Source organism: Thamnophis elegans, chromosome 2 (genome assembly GCF_009769535.1).
Source record: "Thamnophis elegans isolate rThaEle1 chromosome 2, rThaEle1.pri, whole genome shotgun sequence".
NCBI classification, from domain to species: domain Eukaryota; kingdom Metazoa; phylum Chordata; class Lepidosauria; order Squamata; family Colubridae; genus Thamnophis; species Thamnophis elegans.
The window spans coordinates 10,135,997-10,161,029 of NC_045542.1; the positions used below are offsets into that span (position 1 = coordinate 10,135,997).

Here is a 25,033-nt window from a genome sequence, read left to right on the forward strand (position 1 = left end):
GACTAACCTATCAACTGCAGTGATTCACTTAACAACTGAAATAAGAAAGGTCGTAAAATGGGGCAAAACTCACTTAACAAATGTCTTGCTTAACAACATAAATTTTGGGCTTAATTGTGGTTGTATGTCAAGGATTCTCTTTATGTGCTATCTTACAGATTCTGCCCCCCCAACACAGCTGTCAGAATATTTATTTTGTGTTCCATTGTGCTAAAAGGAGAAAGTAAGGGTGACAATTTTCTAATACAAAGCCATGATACACCTAGTCTAATTGCAAACAAATGCTTTCCCAGCAGATATTGGGGAAAATCCATAAAGCAACCTTAACAAAGTTGCTTCGCCTGTTTTTGCCAGCAAAAAATACATATTTGCTAACTGGGATTATAGGATTAGGGTTTGTGTATCATATACTGTCTGACACTCAGTAGTGGAGCATTTAAGGCAAAAGAGTGTCTGAAAGAAATGGTTCAGGCTTTGAAAAGGCTTCATGAACTTTTTTGGGTCCAAATGTTTATCAAACTCATAAGAGTATTTTTATATATTGTTCATCTTGCCAAAACCAACACTGTATAGTGCACAGCAATGAGATAAAGGCAACAATGTAAAAAATCCCCATAGATTTAAAATGTAAAAATCAATATGAATAAGTATAATAAAAACCCCAAACCAAACACTGTATTGTTTCCAAGGAAATTAGGAACAGCCTGCGTGATAGACATGGCAAAGACAAATAGGCAGCAGCATCGTTTTAGGCTTTTTCTTACCAATTTCCTCTTGACTTCTTCCAACTCTTGGTTGTTTTGACAAAGGGCAGATCCATTGAGCCTCCTTGGCTTGGCATGAAGACAGCCTACGAAGGGTTTCCTGAGTATTCCACACCTGTCTGTCTGTCCGTCTGTCTTTGAGAGAGACCAAGGATGGCTTCAGGTGCTACACCGTGGAAGTGCTGCTTTCCACCTTATCCCACCAGATCATGCTGTGGTAGGATGCCTTGCTGTACATCAAGGGGGTGCTCTACATGGGGCTGCCCCTGAAGAGTGTTCAAAGACTGCAGTTGGTCCAGAATGCAGCCACGCGACCGATATTGGGTGTACCTAGATACACCCATGTTACACCCATCCTCCGCGAGCTGCACTGGCTCCCTATTGGTCTCCGAATGCGCTTCAAGGTGCTAGTCGTTACTTTTATAGCCCTACACGGTTTAGGACCTGGCTACCTGAGAGACCGTCTCCTGCCACATATCTCCCAACGACCAACTAGATCTCACAGGTTGGGCCTCCTCTGGGTGCCGTCGACCGGACAATGCCGGCTGGCGACTCCCTGGGGGAGAGCCTTCTCTGTAGCTGCGCCGGCCCTGTGGAACGATCTACCCATAGAGATCCGGACCCTTACCACTCTCCCGGCCTTCCGTAAAGCCACCAAGACCTGGCTGTTCCGGCAGGCCTGGGGCTGTTGATCAATGTCCAGCCTCACCTACACTGAATGGATGATGTGCAATTTTAATTATGTACCTTTATTTTAAAATTTTTAAATGTTTTTTATCTGTCTGTAAGCCGCCCAGAGTCCCTAGGGAGTGGGCGGCATACAAATTTTATTAAATTGGAAAATAAATTGGAAATAATGTGCTCCATACCAGCAATCTTATGGCTCTGTGTCTAAATCTGCTAGTTGGACTTGCCCCCCCTTCAATCTGGTCTCTGGCATCTTTGCCTGCCCCTCAGTCCTCTTGTGGTGGAAGGGTGACTAGAATTTCCATAGTTATTCCCCTGCTTTTTAAATTGATTCATTGAGTGTTCAATCCAGGGTTGACGGGGACATTTTTGCTTAACTCTCATGAAACTGAAAGTGTAACTTTTTAGGATTTTTAGGATTTTATTTATGATTTATAGGCCGCCCTTTTCCCTGAGGGGACTCAGGGCGGCTTACAATACATGGGAAGGGGGGTGCAAAACAAAAACACAAGACAGTGCATAATAAAAATAAAACAGTAAAACACAACTTTCATTCAACATTCGGGTGGGGCGAATTAGAATCTTACCCCAGGCCTGACGGGATAGCCAAATCCTAAGAGCTGTGCGGAAGGTCTGGACGGTGGTGAGGGTGCGAATCTCCACGGGGAGGTCGTTCCAAGGGATTCTATTGACCACGGGGAGGCTACAACAGTTGTGTGTGTGAAAACTAGTCATGAGTCACTTTTTTCAGTCCTGTTGCAACTTTGAACCGTCACTAAACAAACTATTGAAGTTGAAGACTACCTGTATACATTAACTATATTATATATTTTATATGTGGCCCAAGACAGTTCCTCTTCACTCAAGGCTCTCCAGGCAAACCAGAAGGTTGTACACCCATGTTTTGAAGCAATCCAAATTGGCCTAGATTGAGCAAAGGCCAGTGTTGGGATTTAGCCGGTTCGCACCTATTCAGGAGAACCGGTTGTTAACTTTCCAAGCAGTTGGGAGAACCGGTTGTTGGAAGAAATCTCCTTTTGTGTTTTTTCCCACTTTATAGGGCTAATCCTGTAAGGAAGGCAGGGAGGAAACATTCTGGTGTTGTTTCTAGCCTCATCTTTGTTGCCCTGCTTTACAGAAACTGCCTCTCTGGTTAACTCTGATTCCATTATAACAGCTAAGGCGAAGCGCCCATCGACGTGAGTGGCATTGAGTTGGCCATGCCCACACAATCACATGGCCACCGAGCCACGCCTACCCAGCTGCTCATGAGGGCAGAGAACCGGTTGTTAAATTATTGGAATCCCACCACTGGCAAAAAGGCACTAGAGTGAGTTGCAGTTGGTTTAATGATGAGTTGAAGGGCAGGGCAAGGGAGGCCTGCTTTGATAAATGGGGCACAATGAGCATGCAGAATTCAGTCCATCACAGGGATGGCGGGCGTAGAAGACGGACAGCCCGTCAGAGCACAGAGTCAGGCAAATGAGATGAGACAACAGCAGAGAGGCAAGCATGGCTTGCAACAGCCCAGGAATCAAACACAAGAGAGTTCCCCAAGCCATTGGGTTGACATAGCTAGAAGACAAAGAGCAGAGCAGGAAACAAGGTTGCAGGAACAAGAGCCAAACATTGGAGAGTTGCATCTAATGGAGGGACAGTCTTTGGTGGGAAGCTGTGAAGCAGCCTCAGCTGCAGTTGTGGTTCAGTTAATGGAGGAGTCCTGACTTTTTGAGGAGACTGGGGGATTGCCTTTGCTCTGTTTTCTGAAGCTGCTTACAGAGTTTCAGGCTAGGCACCCAGCCAGGATCTGAGTCTACTCATACTATGCGTGGTGATGAGTTTACCTTTACCTGCAGGCTTGGTCACCCTGAGATGATTTATTGCCTATTGGCTCCCAAGACTAGCAGTGGTGGCCTAAAGGTGGAGCTCTTGCCTCACAATCAGGAGGTTGTGAGTTCAATCCTAGGTAGAGGCAGATGTAGGGTCTCCTGCTTGGGGTGGGGGTGGTGACCTAGATGACCTGCAAGGTCCCTTCCAACTCTGTTAATCTGTTACTAATCTGTAATGGGGCACTTCATCCTCAGTTCCTGGGAAGTCAGAGTAGACCACGCCGTTCACTGCTTAGTCACATGGCAGTAAAGTCTAGAGTTGAACTCAGAGGTGGGTTCCTACCAGTTCGCACCTATTCGGTAGAACCGGTTCGTCAAATCTACCGAACCGGTTAGAAGAGGTTCCACCAGTAGACCCGGAAAGCAGGCCACACCTACAGAAGAGGTTCCAAAAATTTTTGAAACCCACCACTGACATAGAGAGACACAGAGGGAGGGATGGAGGGAGAGGCAAAGACACACACAGACTCACACAGAGAGAGAAAGAGAAAGAAAGGAAGAAAGAAAAAAAAGAAAGAAAAAGTGAGAGAGAGATGAAAGAAAAAAAGAGAGAAGGGACAGAGAGACAAAAGGAAGGAGAGAGAGAGAGGGGGAGAGAGAGAGAGAGAGAAAACACATGGCCGGAAAGCCACTCCCACCAGGTCACATGAGCGGCAATTCACTCCCACAAAAGAGGCCACACCCACAGAGTAGGTTCGAAATTTTTTTGAAACCCACCACTGGTTGAACTGCATCAGTAGATTGTTCTTTGTCTTGCACCTTCTCTGTTGGATATTATGTTTTAATCCTATGAGAAAAAACTTCTATTATCACCATCTCCCTCCCCCCTCCATATCTTGCATATATTGAAATAACTCTTATCATGTCCAATCCATTTCTCCCTTTCCTTAAACTAGTAGGCTTTAAGCTTTCCTCCTAAGAAAAGAGCTATAGTGTTTTGAGTGCAGCTTTAAAATTTTGCACAATTTCCCCAAGTGTTGACTCCTCGGCGATTCGTGTAAAGGCATCCAATGAAGGTAGTTTGAGCCCAAGTATTTTCTTGTAATCTCTGGCATGGAATTTTCTCTATTTTGCAGCTGTTGCATCCTGGCTGAATAGTTTCATTGAGCTACCCCCATAAATGCAGTATCCCTTTCCTGTCTGCACCAGGTCACCACTTTCATTGTAATCTTGGAAGTCACAGAAGTGGCTGGATTTGCTTTACATCTCTGCTTCGTCCTTTTGATTAAGCAATGCTTGTCGCCCCCTTACATTTAAAAAAAAAATATTTAAAGTACATATTTGCAAACCTTGTCAACTCTTCTCTGTATCTACCTTTCGAATAGTAATGTGTATCTAATGGCAATGTTTGTTTGCTTATTTGATATCCATCTCAGATCCCCAAGATGGCCTACATAAAAGAAAACAATACAATGACATTGAGGATCTTCTGACTTCCTCTGACATGTGGGCATTGTTCTGAATAGCCTATCTCTCCTTTGCCCTAAAAGTGTAAATCTTTTTACTGTCCAAGGGCAGAGAGGGAGGGAGCAGGAAGGCACCTTTGTTCAGCAGCTGCCAAGGGAACTGGGATCTTCTCTTTCGCCAAACAACCTTATTTTCTAGGGTGAGAAGAAATCTTAATGTAGTCCAGTTTTCTATTTCTGGCAGTATTCAGCCTGTAAAACCACGGAAAATCTCTGCGAAGACTAGATGCAAGACACGACCTTCCCGTTCTGCTATTGTCCCGCAGAATTCTCCGTCGTTATCCACAAGAATTGCTATTCAAAAATGTACTGCTGTCACTGGAGTAGAAAATTTAATGCAGCTATCATGATTGACAGCGCTAGTTCTTCTTAATCTGCTTTTCAGATGCTACTATTAAAGCCAAATGCATAGAAATACCCTGGCACATGGCTTCCTAATTGCCTGGATGTGTCTTCAGTGGTAAAAGACATAAGGAAACCACACTTGTATACATCATCTTGGACTGTTTGTCTGGTTTCTTAATCTATTTTGAGTTAGCTGGGCAGGTAGAGATTGAGCCCAAAAGTTCAATTGCCAAGCAAGACAGTTCTTAAGTGAATTTTGCCGCATTGTATGATCTTTCCTGCCATACTTGTTAAGTAAATCGTTGCATTTGCTAAGTGAGTACCACGGTGGTTAATTGACTCTGGATTTCCCATTGACTTTGCTTGTCAGAAGGTTGCAACAAGTGATCACATGACCTCAGGACATTGCAACCAGGGCCGGATTTTCCGGTTCCACCACAAATCCGCGAAGCCCTTATCTGCGGAGACATAAGCGCGAAGACTAATTCGCGGCGTTTGAAGCGCTAAGGAAAAACACAACCCTACCGCGATGACATAATCGCGGAGGGCAAATCCGCGCATTCCCAAGCACTCAGTACCCTAAACCTAACCCTAACCCTAAACCTAAACCTAACACTAAACCTAACCCTAAACCTAACCCTAAACCTGAACCTAACCCTAAACCTAACCCTAAAACAAACCCCTAAACCTAATCCTAACCCTTACCTTAATTGAAATCGGCTTTCTGCTGCGGCGCCGTTTTAAAGCACCCTTCTGTTGCCGCGCTGTTGTCGCGGCGGTGATGACGCGCGGTGATGACGTCGCGGCTTTAGCGAGGCGATTTTATCACCGCTATTTTGACGGGCGCGGTTTTGTCGTGCCACGGGATTTTCCTATAGGCTAACTAGGCTTCAGCCTAGGGCCTCAAGATCAAGAGGGGCCTACATTCAAATTGTTAGCAAAATTAAAATTACACTATTCTAAAAATAGTGAACACTAAAACACTGAACCGAAAATAAGGAGAAATTCTACGCATATGACTAATAAACAAACATAAAAATGTATTGGTTAAGATCGTTCCAGCGCCGCGGCAGTTGGGGAGCCCGCCCACGTTCCCGGCACCGGCGGTCGGGCAAGAGGCGCGGCCGCTCCCAGTAGCCACCCCGTCGACACGGAGCCCACCAGCGGCCAGGCAGGTGAGGGCGAGGGGGCCGAGCCGGGCAGCTGAGCGCAGCAGGGGAGGCGGCTGGCCTCGCTGCCTTTGCCGCTGAGCAGAGCCACCCTCCGTCGGAAGGCCAGCTATATATATTGATATATATTGATATATATCACAGTAATTATGTATTTTATTGTCTTTCATGTAATTTACAAACTTAAAAATGGGAGGTGAAAGGGCCTCATAAGTGGAATAGCCTAGGGCCTCTTTTCATCTAAATCCGGCACTGATTGCAACTGTCATAAATGTGAGCCAGTTTCTAAGCATCCAAATCTTGATTATGTGACCATGGGGCTGCAGCAACAATTGGTCATAAGTCACTTTTTTCAGTGCTGTTATAACTTTGAACAGTCACTAAATGGATGGTTGTAACTCGAGGGTGACCTGTACAGCTTTTGAACAGCAGTGGTTTTGATTTATAGGTAGCCATAATAAACATGAATGAACTACACGTAGTTAATATAATTTCAGGCTTCATTAAAAATGAGTTCCGAGGAAGTTCATTTCTCTGGTAGTTCTGGGGAAGATTCATAAGAGCAGAGGTTGTTACCATTGCTGTATATCCTGTTTTCAAGAAACTAGAACAAATCTGTCTAATTCCCCATTCTATCCCTACAAGGATTCCGAGAAGGAAGTTAGGCTGAGAATGGTTTTGGATCCAATATTATTTTGTGGCTTTGGTGACTGTGTAGGGAATTGGGGTAGTATCTTTCTAGTCTTGGGCCACGTCTATTACTGCTCCACTCCATTAGTTTTTGTGAATTATTTGGCAAATTCCTTATCCCTGTTTAAGATTTGCCTCCTCTCCCCTGGTTATTGGGGCTGATGGGGCTTGATGAAATTAATATTAGGGATAAGGCAACACTTGGACAATATATAACCACCATTAGCTTTTTTTATTTTTATTTTTTTGCAGTCCCGGCCTAGAACTTTCTGTTTTGCCCCTTAGAGGAAACATGGGTTTAAGGGGCCATCATAAATCTCCCTACCTGTTTAATCTCTCTGTTTGCAAACACTGCCAAAAAACCCAGACTAATTTTCCTTGTTCCAGGTTACAAGCAAATTGGGAATCTTAAAATCTGCAAGTCTTAAGTCAAACTCTTTTTTCCTTGAAAACCCTTCATGCTTTTCAGTCCAGTGATATCATAACATTGCTGGTCGTGTGCTAGGAAGCCTTGGAAGGCCAGTCTATGCACACATGTTCACACATAAACACAAACATGCACATATATTACATACATGCATCTATTGCCACAAGAAAATAGCTGCTCATGCCAGCTGTAAGAGGTAAGGGGAGAAGAAATTGTTTTGGACCTTGGGCTTAATCATTATTTTCTGAACATTTATAAAATGGGTTGATGTATATTTTTATCACTTAGGAATGGTTCTGTTTAGTTTAATTGTACTTTCACAAGATTGGGATGTGATAGCTTTCTGTTTTGACTCAGAATTTGTAACTGATGGTATCTGCAAGATTTTTGTATTAAGTTTTGTTTCTCATGGTAGTGTAGTATATTCAAATAAGAGAGTTCACAGTATCCTAAATGCTAATTTTCAAAGAATGCAATAGAGCAGTTGTCTGGGTAAGGTTTGATGCTGTTAAGTTACTTACACATTCATTTAACAGAATAGTAAATACCTGTACACATTAGGTAAAGGTTCCCCTCGCACTAGTTCCTTAGGTAAAGGTTCCCCTCGTGCTAGTCGTTCCCGACTTTAAGGGACGGTGCTCATCTCTGTTTCTGTTTAACTGTTTAACTGTTTATTAAATTTATAGGCCGCCTAATCCCGGAGGACTCCGGGCATCTTACAGAAACAGAAATTAAAAAAAGATTAAAAACAGATAAAACACGACAAATTTTAATAAGACACAACATGCACCTAATCTAAGCGGGGCTGGACCTCAATCCAGAGGTCAACAGCCCCAGGCCTGCCGGAATAGCCAGGTTTTAATAGCTTTTCGGAAGGCCATGAGAGTGGGTAGGGTCCGGATCTCTGGGGGTAGCTCATTCCATAGGGCCGGAGCGGTTTCAAAGCCGAAGAGCCAGCAGTGTCTGAAGGCATCTCCATGGTCATGTGGCCAGCATGACTAAGCACACAGAATGCTGTTACCTTCCCACCAAAGGTGGTTCCTATTTTTCTACTTGCATTTTTACATGCTTTCAAACTGCTAGGTTGGCAGAAGCTGGGACAAGTAACGGGAGCTCACCCCATTACGCAGCACTCGGGATTCAAACCACCAAACTGCTGACCTTTCGATCGACAAGCTCGGCGTCTTAGCCACTGAGCCACCGCATCCATCTGTACACATTACATGCCCCTTATATGGATTCCTTCTCTCTAAAAGAAGAAATGAAGCTTTCATTTTTAAGAAATAAAGGGTTTTTCAGAGGACGTTCTTATTGTACAGTTCGCTTGTTTTACATAAAGATCTTGAAAAAACATCAAGTTGATCTCGTCTACTATTTGCAACCTTCGTGTTTTCCCCCTTTTCTCTTTTTTATCACACACACACACAAAAGCAGTGAAGAATTTCTTCTATCAGTGACCTTTGATAGAAAGCAGTAGGAACTGATTGTCTGGAAGCGTTTTAAGAAGTTCCAGCATTCCTTGCTCCAAAGTTGGCTGGCTGGGAAAGGCTGATAAGTGACTACAGAGGACTATGTCTCTTTCTCTAAACTGGGAGCTTTCCAAAGTGGACTTAGAGGTCCTCTGAGGCTTGCTTGAGCTTATATAGTAGTTGTTGATCTTATTGAGTTACAGGGATGTGGACTAGAATAGGACTCTCCAATCTTGGCAACTTTAAGACTTGTGGACTTCGACTCCCAGAATTCCTCATCCAGCAAGCCTGAGGAACTCTGGGAGTTGAAGTCCACAAGTCTTAAAGTTGCCAAAGTTGGAGACTCCTGAACTAGAATACCTTCCCTTATTCTCTGGGATTTGTAAGAGACAAATGAAATTATGACACGTCTGTCCTCCATATATTTTTGAGCATGCTTTCAGGTTCACATTCCTCATTTTTTAAGGATCCACTCATGCTCCTGCAGTGGCTTGATTGGAACTCTTAAAACTGCAACTGATGGGGATGATTCAGTTCAAATTGTGTTGGAAATGTTCTTGCTAGGAAAAATTGGCCAAATTTATAGGATTGACTCCAACTCTAGCTCAAGTAGTCTCAAGCTGCAGGTAGGCTCACAATTTGAATTAAACTTTAGGATTGGTTTCTTTCTGGCGTATCACATTGTACCGAACTCACTATTTGGGGTTGTGCACATTGTATATAGATTAATAGGTAGGGTGCTCTTAATCCAATTGTCGTTTCATACTATAAAACAAGGGTAAGCAACCATTCATTAGCCAGAGATCATACTTAATTTTGATGATGGGTGGAAGAATTGTACAGTAGAAATGTTAAGGTGAGTCGGATATATTATGTATAGTACGTGCACAGTTAAGATTGTTCTTTGCTTTTCTTTGGGTAAATGCTTTCTTTAAAAAAGGTTTTCCATGGGTTTTTTAAGTTTCAGACCTCAGACTAGTGGGAAATACCATTCCTTTATGGTAGTGAGGGGGTGGAGCACAAAAATCAGGTGGTTGGTGCACTTTGGTATGCTCATGTGACACTTCTATAGGATGAGCTACATTGACTACCAGTATGCATCTGGGTACAAATCAAGGTGGTGCTGGTCATCTATACCATATGTAAAACCCTCCAAAGTTTTACTTGATGCAGATCTGGTTATTTTCGCAATAGCAATAGCACTTAGACTTATATACCGCTTCACAGTGCTCTAGAGCTCTCTCTAAGTGGTTTACAGAGTCAGCCTATTGCCCCCAACCATCTGGGTCCTCATTTTATCCACCTCAGAAAGATGGAAGGCTCAGTCAATCTTGAGCCTGGTGAGATTGGAACTGCCAGATTGCGGTCAGCTGGCAGTCAGCAGAAGTAGCTTGCAGCACTGCACTCTAACCACTGCACCAGAGGTGGGTTCCTACCAGTTCGCACCTATTCAGTAGAACCGGTTCGTCAAATCTACCGAACCGGTTAGAAAAGGTTCCACCAGTGGACCCAGAAAGCAGGCCACACCTACAAAAGAGGTTCCAAAAATTTTTGAAACCCACCACTGGAAAGGGAATGAGAGACAGACACAGATGGCGGGAGGAGAGAAATGCACACGCACAGAGAGACAGAAACAGAGAGAGAATCACATAGAGAGACACAGAGGGAGGGAGGGAGAGAGAGGCAAAGAGACACACACACACACACAGAGACAGACAGACTCACACAGAGAAAGAGAAAGAAAGAAAGAAAGAAAGAAAGAAAAAAAAGAGTGAAAGAGAGATGAAAGGAAAAAAAGGGGGCAGAGAGACAAAAGGAAGGAGAGAGAGAGAGAGAGAACACATGGCCGGCAAGCCACTCCCACCAGGTCACATGGCTGGCAAGCCACTCCCACATCAGAGGCCACACCCACAGAGTAGGTTCCAAATTTTTTTGAAACCCACCACTGCACTGCACCACAATGGCTCTTAGAGGATCATCTCTCTCTAATTGTTTCTATTTGTCCTTAATGGGAGACAGGTCCCTTTTCTGTCGCCATACCTGTCCTTTTGGAAGAGCATCGCTTCTGAGATTCATACAGCCCTCATCTTGCTGACTTTTAGAGGGACCAGGCTGTTGTGGGGATTGAACTGAGATGGTGTGAGAACCCACAGCTAGTTTATAGGCAGTCTGTCTTCCCTAGCAGCTTTGCTTTTTAATGACTGGGATTCTTTTCTTTCTATTCTGATGCTTCAAATCCTTTTGCAAGCCTTTCATGCCCCCCATTGCTTAGTGAATGGGAGGCCTTAGAAACCACTGTTTTACTCACTAAATTAATAGCGGGTGTGGAAAATAAACTACAGCATAATACACTAGGATGTGCATCTATGTTGAGCACTGTGTTTTGTTTAAATGGACAAAAGCTGAGCAGTGTGTGATGTCATGTAAACTTGTCCACCAATGTGCGTAGGAGTTGAATGCCATTTTAATATTATTTTTTTTTAACTTTGGATTGCACCTTAGCCTGGAGACAGAAAGCTATCCAGTCTATATTATAAAAAAAAAAAAAGTATATCAGCTGGTTACAACATGTTTTGGTGCATCTCTTCCATTAATTCATATATATATATATATATATATATATATATATATATATATATATATATATATATGTTATATTTATGCTGATAAATAAATAAAGCATAAATATAACAAATGTAACAAAAAAGGCAACAGTAAAAAATATTGGGTTTCTGTCTGGATGGTCTCTTGTGACGAGCCTAATGACAGAGAGTGGAAGTGTGACCTTCCTCCCATACTTGGGCATACCAGGGGTTGTGACTTTAAAGTATATATATATATATATATATATATGTGTGTGTGTGTGTGTGTGTGTGTGTGTGTTTTGTGCTATAATATAACAAAGGCAACAGTAAAAATATTGGGTTTCTGTCGTGATGGACTCTTGTGACAAGCCGATTGACAGATGATGGAAGCAGTTAGCTTCCTCCCATAATTGGGGCTTACCAGGGGTTGTAAAAATCTAACATACATACATACATACATACATACATACATACATACATACATATATACCTGTGTTCTTTTTTTTCTTTTCTTTTCCCACTGGTGTGGGCATGTATTGTTTAAGAAACAAAAATTATTATTATTTTTTAATAATAACAATTATAGTCAAATGAAAATGGATATATGATGACGGTGACATGTATGAATATTTGAGTTAAAATGCTCGAGTTAACATGAATTATGTTTGTTGACTGTGGAAGAGATGCGCAGAAGTTTATTTGTAACCAACTGATACACTTTCTATAACATGTAAAGAAGGATGTTGTATTTGTTTTAAATTAAAAATTAAAAAAAATTTATTAAAAAAAAAAAAAAAGAAAGCTACCCAGTCTTTCTGACACCTAGACAATAAGCCAAGCCAAAGAGGTGCTGCAGAGCCAGCACAAGTGTGCAAACTCTACACTTCTAGAGTGTACTGCAGTGGTGGGAATTCAGCCGGTTCGCACCACTTCGAGAGAACCGGTTGTTAACTTTCCGAGCAGTTTGGTGAACTGGTTGTTGGAAGAAATCATTGGGGCAGAGAACCGTTTTTAAAATTATTTGAATCCCACCACTGGTGTACTGTTAAAAGAGTCTTTTTCAAACTTGCAAGAAAATAGGCATTTTGAGTTAAAGAAGTACTGACTGGAGCAGCAGCTCTGTTTTGAAACAACTTTGGATCCAACGCGATGCACCTCTCTAGAAGGTTTTGTTGCTTCTAAGAACCTCTGGATAGGAATTCATGTGGACCTTTTTATGTTGAAGTAGCCAAATTCCATCCCTGTCAGTCAGAGGTGGGTTCCTACCAGTTCGCACCTATTCGGTAGAACCGGTTCGTCAAATCTACCGAACCGGTTAGAAGAGGTTCCACCAGTGGACCCGGAAAGCAGGCCACACCTACAGAAGAGGTTCCAAGCTTTTTTGAAACCCACCACTGGTCCTTGGATAGGATTATTCTACACTATCATGCTCCTATTTATAAAACTCAGGGCCTCTGTGAAAGGTAAGGACGACTACTGCGTTTGTGGTGCAGTCAGAATGTTGCGTGTGTTGAAGTTGTTTTAATGCAAACCAAAGATGCCTTTTAAAAAACAAGTTTACATCCTATTCTTATGCAGGCCAGTGCTGTTTGTGAGGTAATTTAAGGTGGTTCTGACAAGTGTCGTCGGCATCTTCATATCCGGTCACATGGGTGGCAAGCCACTCCCATCCGGTCACATGGGTGGCAAGCCACTCCCACAAAGGAGGCCACACCCACAGAGTAGGTTCAAACAATTTTTGAAACCCACCACTGCTGTCAGTTCAACAGTTCTTTTTGATTACAACGTCAAGACCCACCAACCAAGTGAGCCCCAGTGCAAAACACCCTCAAAAATGAGGAAAATGCAGTACTTTGTTTTGTATATCGGAGATGAATGTAAACCACAGTCCTTCCATCCCCAAAATCTGCTCTGAATTACCTTAATGTCTCTTAACTGGAGTGTGAAGGTGAAAAATTGTTTGTCATTATTTTTTGTTAATTACCTGGGATTCAGAATCCTTGCAGCACAGAAAGATTGTTTTACAGGTCCCATAAGGCTTACTTGGCCCAGACATCTTCAGATAGTCTATATATACCCGCCCACACTTTTTCTTTTTCCTGCCAGGTTGAGGGCAGAGGGATTTTTTTTTCTTCCTGGAAATTCATTCCATGGTGCTGCATATTTTCCTATGTTTATCTTAGGAAAGTATATACTGTGTGCTTTCTTACAAAACATGATAAAACAATGAAAACAGGCAGTCTTCATTTTCAGCTGTCTTGAGTCCCCCCCCCCCGCTTCATTCTTATATTAACTAACTACAGAAAACAAAGGATTAGGATTTATTTCATTTATATGCCGCCCTTTTCCCCGAAGGGGACTCAGGGCGGCTCACAACTCAGTCAAGGGAAAGGAGGTACAAACAGGGGATAAAAAAGACAAACAAACAATACACAATTTAAAACACACAACAACCATACCATTCGAGAAAAGGGGGGCAGAAGTTCTTTAGCACCAGGCCTGGCGGAATAGCCAGGTTTTAAGGGCTTTGCGGAAGGCCTGGAGGGTGGTGAGGGTTCGAATCTCCACGGGGAGTTCCAGAGGGTTGGAGCAGCCACAGAGAAGGCTCTCCTCCGGGTAGTCGCCAGTCGGCATTGGCCGGCGGATGGAATTCAGAGGAGGCCTAATCTGTGGGATCTGATCGGTCTATTGGAGGTAATAGGGTGGGAGAAAGACCCAAAATGATAAAAGAAAAGAAAAGTTTAAAAAAACATCCGAGGCATATACTTACATGCATATATAAAGTTGTTCATTACACATTTCAGTGAATGGAAACCATAATTCTAATGGTTAGTGGATAAATTACATTGATAAGTTATTGATACATGAATTGCTGGTAACATCAATTCTGCAGACTACTAATTAATTGGAGCCACATATTTGTCTTTCCAAAGCTGAACATTAAGTCATTTAGCTGTAAGTAAACTACAGAAAATCCACTTTCTTTATCCAGATGTCAACTTCCATATGATAGGAATAAACTTCCCAAAAACATAAATATCTGAAAATACTAAATCTTAAAAGTTGAGTTAATACCTGGAATAATTTCTACCCTAAATGGCACCATTGTTGGATATGATAGAAACGTGTATTTAAATAAAGCATTAATTTCATTGCATTTCCAGCAACACAAGCATTTACTCTGTTTTTTTTTCCTACGGTATATAAAGAAAACCAAGTTGGTATCATGGTTAAAGCACCAAGCTAGAAACTAGTAGCGACTTTGGGCAAGCCACTTTTTCTCAGCCCTAGGAAAGAGATAATGGCAAACCACTTTCAAAATCTTGCCGGAGACCAGGCATGAGTTGACAAAGCCTCAAAGGCATTTAAAAAAAGTCATAATAATGAAGTCATTTCTGAAATACTATTTCTTGTTGAAAAATACGTAATGTAAAATATATTGAAATTTGTGGCGGTTTTTGTGTTAAAAAATCAACTGTTGTGTGTTAGGATTACAGAGTGCTGTATGGCATTCTGGAGCAGTATATAATAAGTCTAAGTGGTATCGTTGTTGTTATTAAACAAAGGGGCAGGTTAATAGATGGGAATGGATTTAAACTTGCAAGTTTGTTGTGATACTAATGAAAGTTTGAGAAGCTAAGCAGGTTCTAACCAACTCAGACTGGAAGTATCAGAGTGGTACTTTAGACTGGGAAGCAAAATAAAATATTAAAAATCCTAGAGGAAGGTAGTAGCAAATAGCTTCTCTACTTTTCCCAAGAAAGCAACTTTCCCCCCAAAAGCCATATGGATATGTGCGTGAAATCAGCAGGATCTGAAGTTGAGTTAAAGCAGACTGCAGCTTCTTATCCGATAGGTAGGAAAAATTTTAGGAGTTTTATTTATAGGGAGTAGGAAGATCTAACCTTTTGGCTGCAGTCACAGACCAGGTTAACTCATAACACGATTTGCTTTTGTTTAATGTGTTGATCATATCAAGCTGTTATGGATTATTCAATATTAAATCCTGAGTTAACATAATAGAAAAATTAGATCTTTTCTCTGTTGGGCCCAAGGAAAAATGTCTCATAGAAACTTTTCGTTGAATTGTGTGAGGCACTCCCATTGGCCTGAATTCATTTTTACTTCACAGGGGACATAATAGTTTCAGAACATCTTTTTCTGTGGAAGAGGGATGGGCAGAGTTCATGCATCCCATCAAGCCATAATCTGTTTTCTTTGGGATTAATATTTTATGTGAATGTAGACGTTGCAGATTGTAAAGCAGCTGGGGTCATTTTCAATATGCTCAAACCATGGCGAATGAGTAACAGCTTAGCATATGGTGTGAAATTAGCTAGAAAGTTACATTTCTTCTTCCTTCTTGTCACCCACAGTGCCCAAATCTCTCCACATACTCCTACTTACTAAAAAGTGCAAATATAATCAGGACTCATGAGAATGAGCAGTGAAGTGTAGCTAAGAAGAAATCAGTATCTAGTGAGCTATAGATTGTAGCATGCAGTTCAACCCGATTGTCACCCAGTAGCTTCATCCTGGGCGATAGTCTGCCTACTTCGTGTTTGTTTTGCCACCCCAATCAGCTTCTGAACTGGGTGGAGTGAGAAATGTCCTGTGTGACTCATGGGCAAGAGGGTTGGTGTGATGGGACATTGCCTGCAATGGTTAGTTGTTATCCTCTAGTTTAATTCTGGTTGTTGATCTTTAACAGAAGGGGATAGTATGTTTTGGGAAGTAGTGCTCTCAGAACCCTGGGATGAAACTCTATTGCAGCCCCTCCAAAGCTGGCACACCCTTGGGGAATGGGTGCTGTAATTTAATATATTTACGGATTTGAAAGGTAGTTGTGCTTGGTGTTTAGGGAATGGTACAGTTTGTGAACCATTTCTCTTGAGAATTTTCCCAGTCCTCAACTTCCTTGGAATTTTTCTGGAAGATTAAAGCCTTTCTGGTCAAAATAAGGTATATTTTTAACTTCACTTTGGTGTAGTTCTGATTAGGGTTTGTTAAATTGTTTTGCCTTTTAAGGATCCTACTTTTGCTTGATGCATTTTGCTTTTAAGCAGATTTTTTTTAAAAAAAAAGTTGTTCTTTTGTTTTGTTCTTGTTTGATTCTGGTGCCTTCTGATTTATATTTGTCTCTTAAACCATTTGTAGTGTTTCTGTGTGAGAAGTATGGCAATTGCTGGCTAATTCCATGATATAGTTGAGCTAGGAAATCTCAGGAGGCCCATCACTTCAGTCTTTGTCATCAACTGATATTTCAGTTGTGCAAGCTAATGCTATAAAGTCATTATTCTGCTTTTCAATTTATAAAGTTAGCCACCTAGAGAATTTTATTTCTATACTTCCCCCCCCCCAACTTATTTTGACTTTATTCCAGGCTTCTCCTCTTTGAATAAGAACGGATTGCGCAAGAATTGGTTTTGATAAACTGTCTCTCAATTCTATTTCCTTTCCAGGTCCCGTTCAGCCCCACCGAATCCTGGTCAAAAGCCTCTCTTCCGAACCCAGTCCTGAACATCGCACACCAGAAGCCCCTCAACGACTCATCTCGGATCCAGGACCTGACCACAACGAAGAGGAAATTGCCAAACTTCGACCACTCAAGCGTCCCCCAGGACCAAAACCACAAGGTATAAACGGGGCTTCCCCAACCAGTTCCCAGAAGTCTGTTGCCTTTGGCATGCTAGCTTTGAATTATGGGAGCTGAGATCAAGTGCATCCAAAAGGTTTTGGGGTTGGGATGGTTTCCCTACTTCTTCCTTGAGCCCAAGATTAAGTTGTGTCTTATGGAATTTGCCAGTCAATGCTGCTGGAGAAGAAAGTTGGCTGTTGATGCCTTTCCAGTCACGGACTCTAGAGCCCAGAGTACAATCCACCTCTCTGAGGGGTTCCACCACAAAACCGCGTTCGACTAAAGCGCGTAGCTGACGTCATCACAGCGCGACGAAAAAAGCACGCTGTAAACGCTAAAGCTAAAATTAACCCCTAAACCTAAACCTAACCCCCCTAAACCTAATCCTAAACCTAACCCTAAACCTAACCCTAAACCTAACCCTTAACCTAACCCTAAACCTAACCCTAAACCTAACCCTTAACTTAACGCTAAACCTAATCCTAACCCTTAACCTAACCTTAACCCTTAACCTAACCCTTAACCTAACCCTAATCCTTAACCTAACCCTAAACCTAACCCTAAACCTAACCCTTACCTTAACTTGAATCGGGCTGCTTTCAAAGCGCTATTTAAAGCGCCCTTTTTTCTCCGTGGTTGCTGTTGTCGCCCTGCTGATGACGTCAGCAACGCGGTTTAATTGGGCGCGCTTTAGTGGAACGCGGTTTTGTCGTGCCATGCTCTGAGGCTGTAGACCATCCCTCCTACAAGGCTTTGCCCAGGCCTGCAGGATGTCCTAAGAGTTCCTGCTAAAGAGTAACTTTAACATGATGACCAAAGGGAAAATTAATTACAAGATAGGTAAAGGTAAAGGTTCCCCTTGCACATGTGTGTTAGTCGTTCCTGACTCTAGAGGGCGGTCTTCATCTCCATTTCAAAGCCGAAGGCCAACAAAGTTCGAAGACGTCTCCGTGGTCATGTGGCATGACTAAACGCCAAAGCGCATGGAATGCTGTTACCTTCCCACCAAAGTAGTCCCAATTTTTCTACTTGCATTTTTTACATGCTTTTGAACTGCTAGGTTAGCTGAAGCTGAGACAAGTAACGGGAGCTCACTCGGTTACGCAGCGCTAGGGATTCAAACCACCGAACTGCCAATCTTTCTGATTGACCAGCTCAGCATCTTAGCCACTGAGACACCCTAATTACAAAACTCAGGAGGACAAATTTTCATTGTTGCAAATTTTTTAAATTAAAACTTACACATAAGTTAATTTAGATCAAATCGAATCTTTATTCTGATTCCATCTCATTTCCTCCTCCTGGACTCACTTTTTTTTTTTGGAATGCAGTCCCTGGCATCCCAATTAAAGGGCAGCTGGTGGAGCCCTTGGCTGTAAAACAATTGGCATATCCTTCTAGAGGAATGGCCACTTGTCAAATTAATACAATGATTTTCCAACCAGCATTGACATAAAAAGCTGCTTATGCTAGTGTCTAACTTGGGGTACATGCTGGTCCTTTTCAATATAATGGAGTCCAGAGTCCAGGCTCTTTGCTCTGGAACAGGGGAGTTAGGAGTTTCAGTGCTGGGATGGGATGGGCAGCGTGGACCAGATGATAAAAATGCCAACTTATGGAAGTAGTCCTTCTATTGGTTGCTTCTGTTAGTAAAATGTATTGAATCTGTTTTAAAAGAGCAATCTCACTTCCTTTTCCAGTTCCTCCCAAGCCAGCTTATCTGCAGAATAGCCAGCCCCTGCGGTTTCCTGAATCAATCCCCCCACCCCCATCACGACCCCTCCCAGCCGACCCTCGCCTTGGCCGCAGCCCTCTGTCAAAAGATGGAGTGGGCTCCTCGTCTGCCGTCTCCTGCCTCATTGAGAAGTTTGAAAGGTACGAGCTTGACTAGTATGTGAGACCCTGTTTCTCCTCCTGCAGATGAGTTGGAACACATACACACACACACACACACGCACACACATCTCTAACTGTAGAGCAGTGTTTCTCAACCTTGGCAACTTGAAGATGTCCGGACTTCAACTCCCAGAATTCCCCAGCCAGCAAATGCTGGCTGGGGAATTCTGGGAGTTGAAGTCCGGACATCTTCAAGTTGCCAAGGTTGAGAAACACTGTTGTAGAGGAAGCATGATTTGTACTCTTGAAGATGTAAAGTAGTAGTGCTTGGCATCATTAATTAATGGGAGAGTTCTACTGACTTGGGATATATTGAAATGATAACCAGCACAAAGGCCTTTGTTAAATGACAGACAAAGTAAGGATTAATTCTACTCGTGATTGGTTAGATATAATATCCATATTGAAGACTCTTGAAGATTCATGCAGTCTTGGAGGTTTTACACGTGGTACAATTCAGAAAAAGTTTTTAAGTTTCTGCTCTCTTTCCAGTCTTGAATAGATTTGACATCCATGTATTCAAATGCTTCTCTCTTGTGGCTTTCTTTCTTTTTTATTCATCTACAAACTATTGTATGAGGGTGGACTGTGTAAGCAGATTCCACTCTCCGTGGCATCATTCGAAGAACCTGATTCATGCTGAGATAATTTGGGGTGTATGGGAGGTTGCAATAGCAGCTTGAAGGTAAACACGCTCTGCATTCTACCACATTTGAGGTGTCTCGAGTTCATGTAAGGAAGATCTGGAGGATGGTAATCTTATTTTAGGTTGAATTGTTATGGATGATATAATGGTGCCATACTCCTATACGTAACAGCGTTGCACCCAGGTAAACCAGGGAGTGACCCGAACAATCTGAGAACATGTATGTTATTTTCCATTTTTAACGTCAATACCTTTTAATTACATCTTAATGTCAGTATTTTTTAACATAGTGTAAAAACTAATGTGTATTGCTGGTCTTTGACCATAATAAAGATTTACTTACTTACTTACTAATGGCGCCATACATGTTAGGTTTTTAGCTGTTGTCTGTATCAGAAGATTTTTTTTAAAGGATGAATAGTTGGCCTAATCATGTGTGCAAATAAGTATTCTATTTTTAGACCAATGCTATTAGTACAGATAGTCCTTGACTTGACATTTAGTGACTGTTCAAAGTTATAAGGGCACTGAAAAAAGTGACTTATGACCTTTTTTCACACTTACGACTGTTGCTGCCTCCCATGGGCTCATGATAAAATTCAGCTTCTTGGCAAGTGATTCATTTGGATGATGGTTGCTGTGTCCCCGGGGGTCACATGATCCCCTTTTGCGACCTTCTGACAAGCAAAATCAATGGGAGGGGGAGGAGCCAGACTCACTTAACAACCATGTAACTAGCTTAACAACTGCAATGATTCACTTAACAACTGTGGCAAGAAAGTTCTTAAAATGGGACAAAACTCACGTTTTGAATTTGAGTATGGTCATAACTCAAGGACTACCTGTAGCGTTGGGCATGAACTCACTAGAAGATTCTACTTACTTTTCTAGGAGAGGTGGAACCCTCAGCAAATCTTGCCTACTTAATCCAGCATCTGTTCTTCATTTCCTCCTCACTAACCTTGGCTTTCCTAATTGGGTTGCTGTGTTCCTTTTAGGGAACCTATAATTCTGACGACATCTGAACACACTCCCTCGCCGTGTCCCAGCCCAGACCTCCAAGCCCTAGAAATAAATTCTATGGAACCCTCGTTAGATCGTCCACCTTCATTGGAATCGGCAGAACTGTCTCACAAGCTCCTGGACCTCCTGGTCTTGGAAGGAGGGCAAGCGACTGTCGGAAATGCTGTCTGCTTGCCACCTCATGATGGTGGGAAACTGGCAAACCGGGACAGTGGCATTGACAGCATCAGTTCACCGTCTAACAGTGAGGAGATTTGCTTCGGGCCTGAGGAAGGTACAGGAGAGGGTGCTGGACCACTGGCACCTCCAACCATCATCAAGTGCAGCTCAGCTCGTGATTCTGAGGGGGACAGTGACATGGATGATGGCAGTGGGGATGAGGCTGAGCTGCTCTCTGACCTTCCACCTCCACAGACCGAGAAGCAGGATTCTGATGAGGTAAAGAGCTGGATGTCAGTGTTCCAAATAATTAAATCGGAGTTCAAGGTATAGCTTTCATCAAAGTTCCAATTTAATAAGAGAGACATGTTGGTACATCTGTGGAAAAGCCCAAATCTGAAAGCTTCCTGGGGTTCCCACCCAGTTGAAAGTTCAAGATCTTGTCCCCCTCACCCACAAGTCCATCACATGGTCCAATCTTCCTCTGCCATGCTGGCATTTCCACCCATCTAGTTCCGGTCAGGTGCAGAGGTGCGGAGACAAAGAATGACCTTGGGCTTCTAGAAAGGAATGTTTTATTTTGACAACAACACAATTTACTCCTTACTATTCCCCCTCCCAATTACCCCACTAATGAAACAGCATAGAAAAATAAGAGAGAGAGTGGCAGGCCAAAGATCCTAAAAGGAATATGACTGCAGGCCTGACAGGCGGCCTCTCCTCAGAAGAAAAACATTTCCTGAAAAGAGAACAACATAAAAGTTAACATAACAAAATTAACCACCTCTTCCCCCCCGCCCCCCGAGGGTGACCCTTTCTCTTTTCAGGAAACGTTTTTCTTCTGAGGAGAGGCTGCCTGTCAGGCCTGCAGTCATATTCCTTTTAGGATCTTTGGCCTATCTCGGAGTTACTATGATAGCCCTTTTCTCCATCGCTTCTCCCCGAGCCTGTGTTTTTCTGTCAAGCTTAATGTGATATTCTTTCTTTTTGATTATGCTTTTTAAAGAAAAACAGAATGGAGAGGGAAGGACACCTGTTAAAGAAATAGCAAACCTCTGTTCCGTGTTGTAGGCATGACTAGTGAATGTTTTGGCTTGTGTCACTTCTTGATTATATAGGCTCAGTTTTTAAGGGCAGAATCAGATGGCCCAAAATGTACCTCCAAAAACTAAGAAATACACCTAACGATTCTTCCAAGGAGATTTCTCTTTTCTATGTTTTACAACTATTGGCAGAATCTTGCCAAACTGAAGCAAACTACTACCTCTTTGAAAAATATACTCTGGGAACTATTAGAGCCGAGGTGGCGCAGTAGTTAGAGTGCAGTACTGCAGGCTACTTCAGCTGACTGCAGTTCAGCAGTTCGGCTGTTCAAATCTCACCGGCTCAAGGTTGACTCAGCCTTCCATCCTTCCGAGGTGGGTAAAATGAGGACCCGGATTGTTGGGGGCAATATGCTGGCTCTGTAAACCGCTTAGAGAGGGCTGAAAGCCCTATGAAGCGGTATATAAGTCTAACTGCTATTGCTATTAGGGAGGGGATATCTTCCCCCTCTTCATATCACACAAACTATCTGAACTGAGTTGTCTCTTACTCCTCTGGAATATCCCCCCTCTCTCCTGGGAATACCTGGCTCATTACATTTCCTCACATCAGATCCACAAAACGTCATCTGTTCCTCATCATCTTTCCCGCCCCGTCTTTAATTCTTTCAAAGAAAATATTCTCTTCCATCAAAAACAAATTAAATGGCATGCTGAAAATCCCTCTTAACATCTTCATGCGCAACAACGCTTCAGGCCTCGTGTAAATCCCACAGGTATTCTTAGGAAACAGAAATGGAAAAGTGATGGATTGTTGTAGCTTCATCCTTTCTTCCAAGTGTCCCCTTTCCCAAATAAAGGAAACTGTGGCAATAGTGAACATTCTGGGAGTGGGGCATAGTGGTTAGAGTCAATGGTGGAGCGCAACCTCACCAATTTGTCTTCTGCCTTTCTAGGAAAAGGCAAGTCCTCCCACAGCAGCCATTTTCAGAAGTGTGCTCACAACCTGCCCTCTCAATTCCCACCACATCCCTGGCCTGAAGAGATTGCCTGCTATTGGTTTACTGTATATTCACTCACAGAATATAAAAGTGTGTATAATCTATTTTGGCGACAGTGAGAACTGAATAAAAGGATGAGTACAGCATATTTTTGTACAACCATTGTTCATTTGTAATCATTGGAATTCTGCTTGAATGCAAGGGGCAGAGGAACAGCTGCTGCTGAGAAACAGGCAAAATGGCTGTTATTAATTAGACTTAATAGCACATCCTGATATCTGAAAAAGAAAAGAAAATAAGAATTTGGTTCATTCCCCATAGCCAAGTGGCCTTCAGCGGATCTTTTCTCTCTCTCTCTCTCTCTCAACAGATGACGGTTTCACAAAAAGTCTTCAGAATTGCCAATGAGCTTCTCCAAACAGAAAAGGCATACGTGTCTCGTCTGTACCTACTGGACCAGGTAATAAGAGTGATGTCCAGTCAGTGGTGGGTTTCAAAAATTGTTCGAACCTACTCAGTGGGTGTGGCCTCATTTGTGGGAGTGGCTTGCCACCCATGTGACCGGATGGGAGTGGCTTGCTGCCCATGTGACCGGATATGAAGATGCCGACGACACTTGTCAGAACCACCTTAAATTACCTCACACACAGCACTGGCATGCATAAGAATAGGATGTAAACTTGTTTTTCAAAAGGCATCTTTGGTTTGCGTTAAAACAACTTCAACACACGCAATGTTCTGATTGCACCACAAACGCAGTAGTCATCCTTACCTTTCACAGAGGCACTGACTTTTATAAATATGAGCATGATAGTATAGAATAATCATCTCCAACAGTGGTGGGTTTCAAAAAATTTTGGAAGCTCTTCTGTAGGTGTGGCCTGCTTTCTGGGTCCACTGGTGGAACCTCTTCTAACAGGTTCGGTAGATTTGACGAACCGGTTCTACCGAATAGGTGCGAACTGGTAGGAACCCACCTCTGATCTCCAAGGACCAGTGGTGGGTTTCAAAAAATTTTTGGAACCTCTTCTGTAGGTGTGGCCTGCTTTCCGGGTCCACTGGTGGAACCTCTTCTAACCGGTTCAGTAGATTTGACGAACCGGTTCTACCGAATAGGTGCGAACTGGTAGGAACCCACCTCTGTGTCCAGTAGCCAAAACTACTAGAGCATGTGTAGTTTTTAAATGGAAACTTGAGGCAAGCATAGTATCATTTCTGCAAGTCATGCCTATTGAGGAAATTAACAGGATGGTTAGATATTGCCAGAAGTGTGGGATGTACCTTTCTGTCTCTATCAGATAATAGATTCCATCTTATGAGCTGATAAGAAGGGTTATATAATAGATATTTAGAAGATAAAGCATGAGGTAAGGTTTGGGTAATTCTCTGCCAATCTCTGATAATACAGAAAGTCGCCAAGAGAGAAGATAGTAATGTGTGCTCTGTTGCATAGGTCTTTTGTGCCCGTCTGATGGAGGAAGCTCGCTGCCGAAACTCTTTTCCAGCTGATGTGGTGATGGGCGTTTTTTCCAACATCTGTTCCATCTACTGTTTCCACCAGCAGTTCCTGCTCCCGGAATTAGAGAAAAGGATGGAAGAATGGTGAGGAAAATGGATTGGGACGGGGTACGGCAGTACCGTTCTAATTTTCTTCATACGTTTATATTGATTAGTTTTTCATAACATGCCCTTGAGGTAAAAACGTTGCCTGCTTTGAAAGAATTCCAACAGTTTGCCAAGAGACGTGTTGCATTATATTTGGGGGAAAAAGAGGTGTGTCTGTAAGAGTGTTTTCTTCAGTTATTTGAGCGATCTTAGATTGCTAATATGAAATATCCTATATGATTCAATCACACCTTCTATATCAGGACTATTTGCCAGCGCCACACTTCTGTAAATCTGCTGCATCAGCTGTTTTCAAGAACTTGGCCATTTAGTTTTGGCTCAAGTGTGGTAGATTCAGAGCCAATGTAAAACCCGTCTTTCTTCGAAATGCGGTAGCTCTGTGAGCAGTCTTGGCTTTCATAACAAACCTCCTCCTTTTTTTTTTTTTAATTGAAAATTTTTAGAAAAAAAAAACTTTTGCAAATATTTACCTCCACCCCCTGCCCTCCCCCCCGAACCCTCCCCCAACCT

At 42.6% G+C, this 25,033-nt stretch overlaps 1 protein-coding gene across 1 annotated transcript in view; it reads left to right on the forward strand.

Annotated features, from left to right (window-relative positions):
- The window catches only part of FGD1 (FYVE, RhoGEF and PH domain containing 1), a 71,656-nt gene that overhangs the window by 28,018 nt on the left and 18,605 nt on the right, over positions 1-25,033 (forward strand). The window contains exons 2-6 of the mRNA XM_032210114.1: positions 16,954-17,127; positions 18,830-19,004; positions 20,670-21,132; positions 23,268-23,357; positions 24,351-24,499. Of these exons, the coding sequence (XP_032066005.1) occupies positions 16,954-17,127; positions 18,830-19,004; positions 20,670-21,132; positions 23,268-23,357; positions 24,351-24,499 (1,051 nt within the window). The remainder of the gene's footprint in view (positions 1-16,953; positions 17,128-18,829; positions 19,005-20,669; positions 21,133-23,267; positions 23,358-24,350; positions 24,500-25,033) is intronic.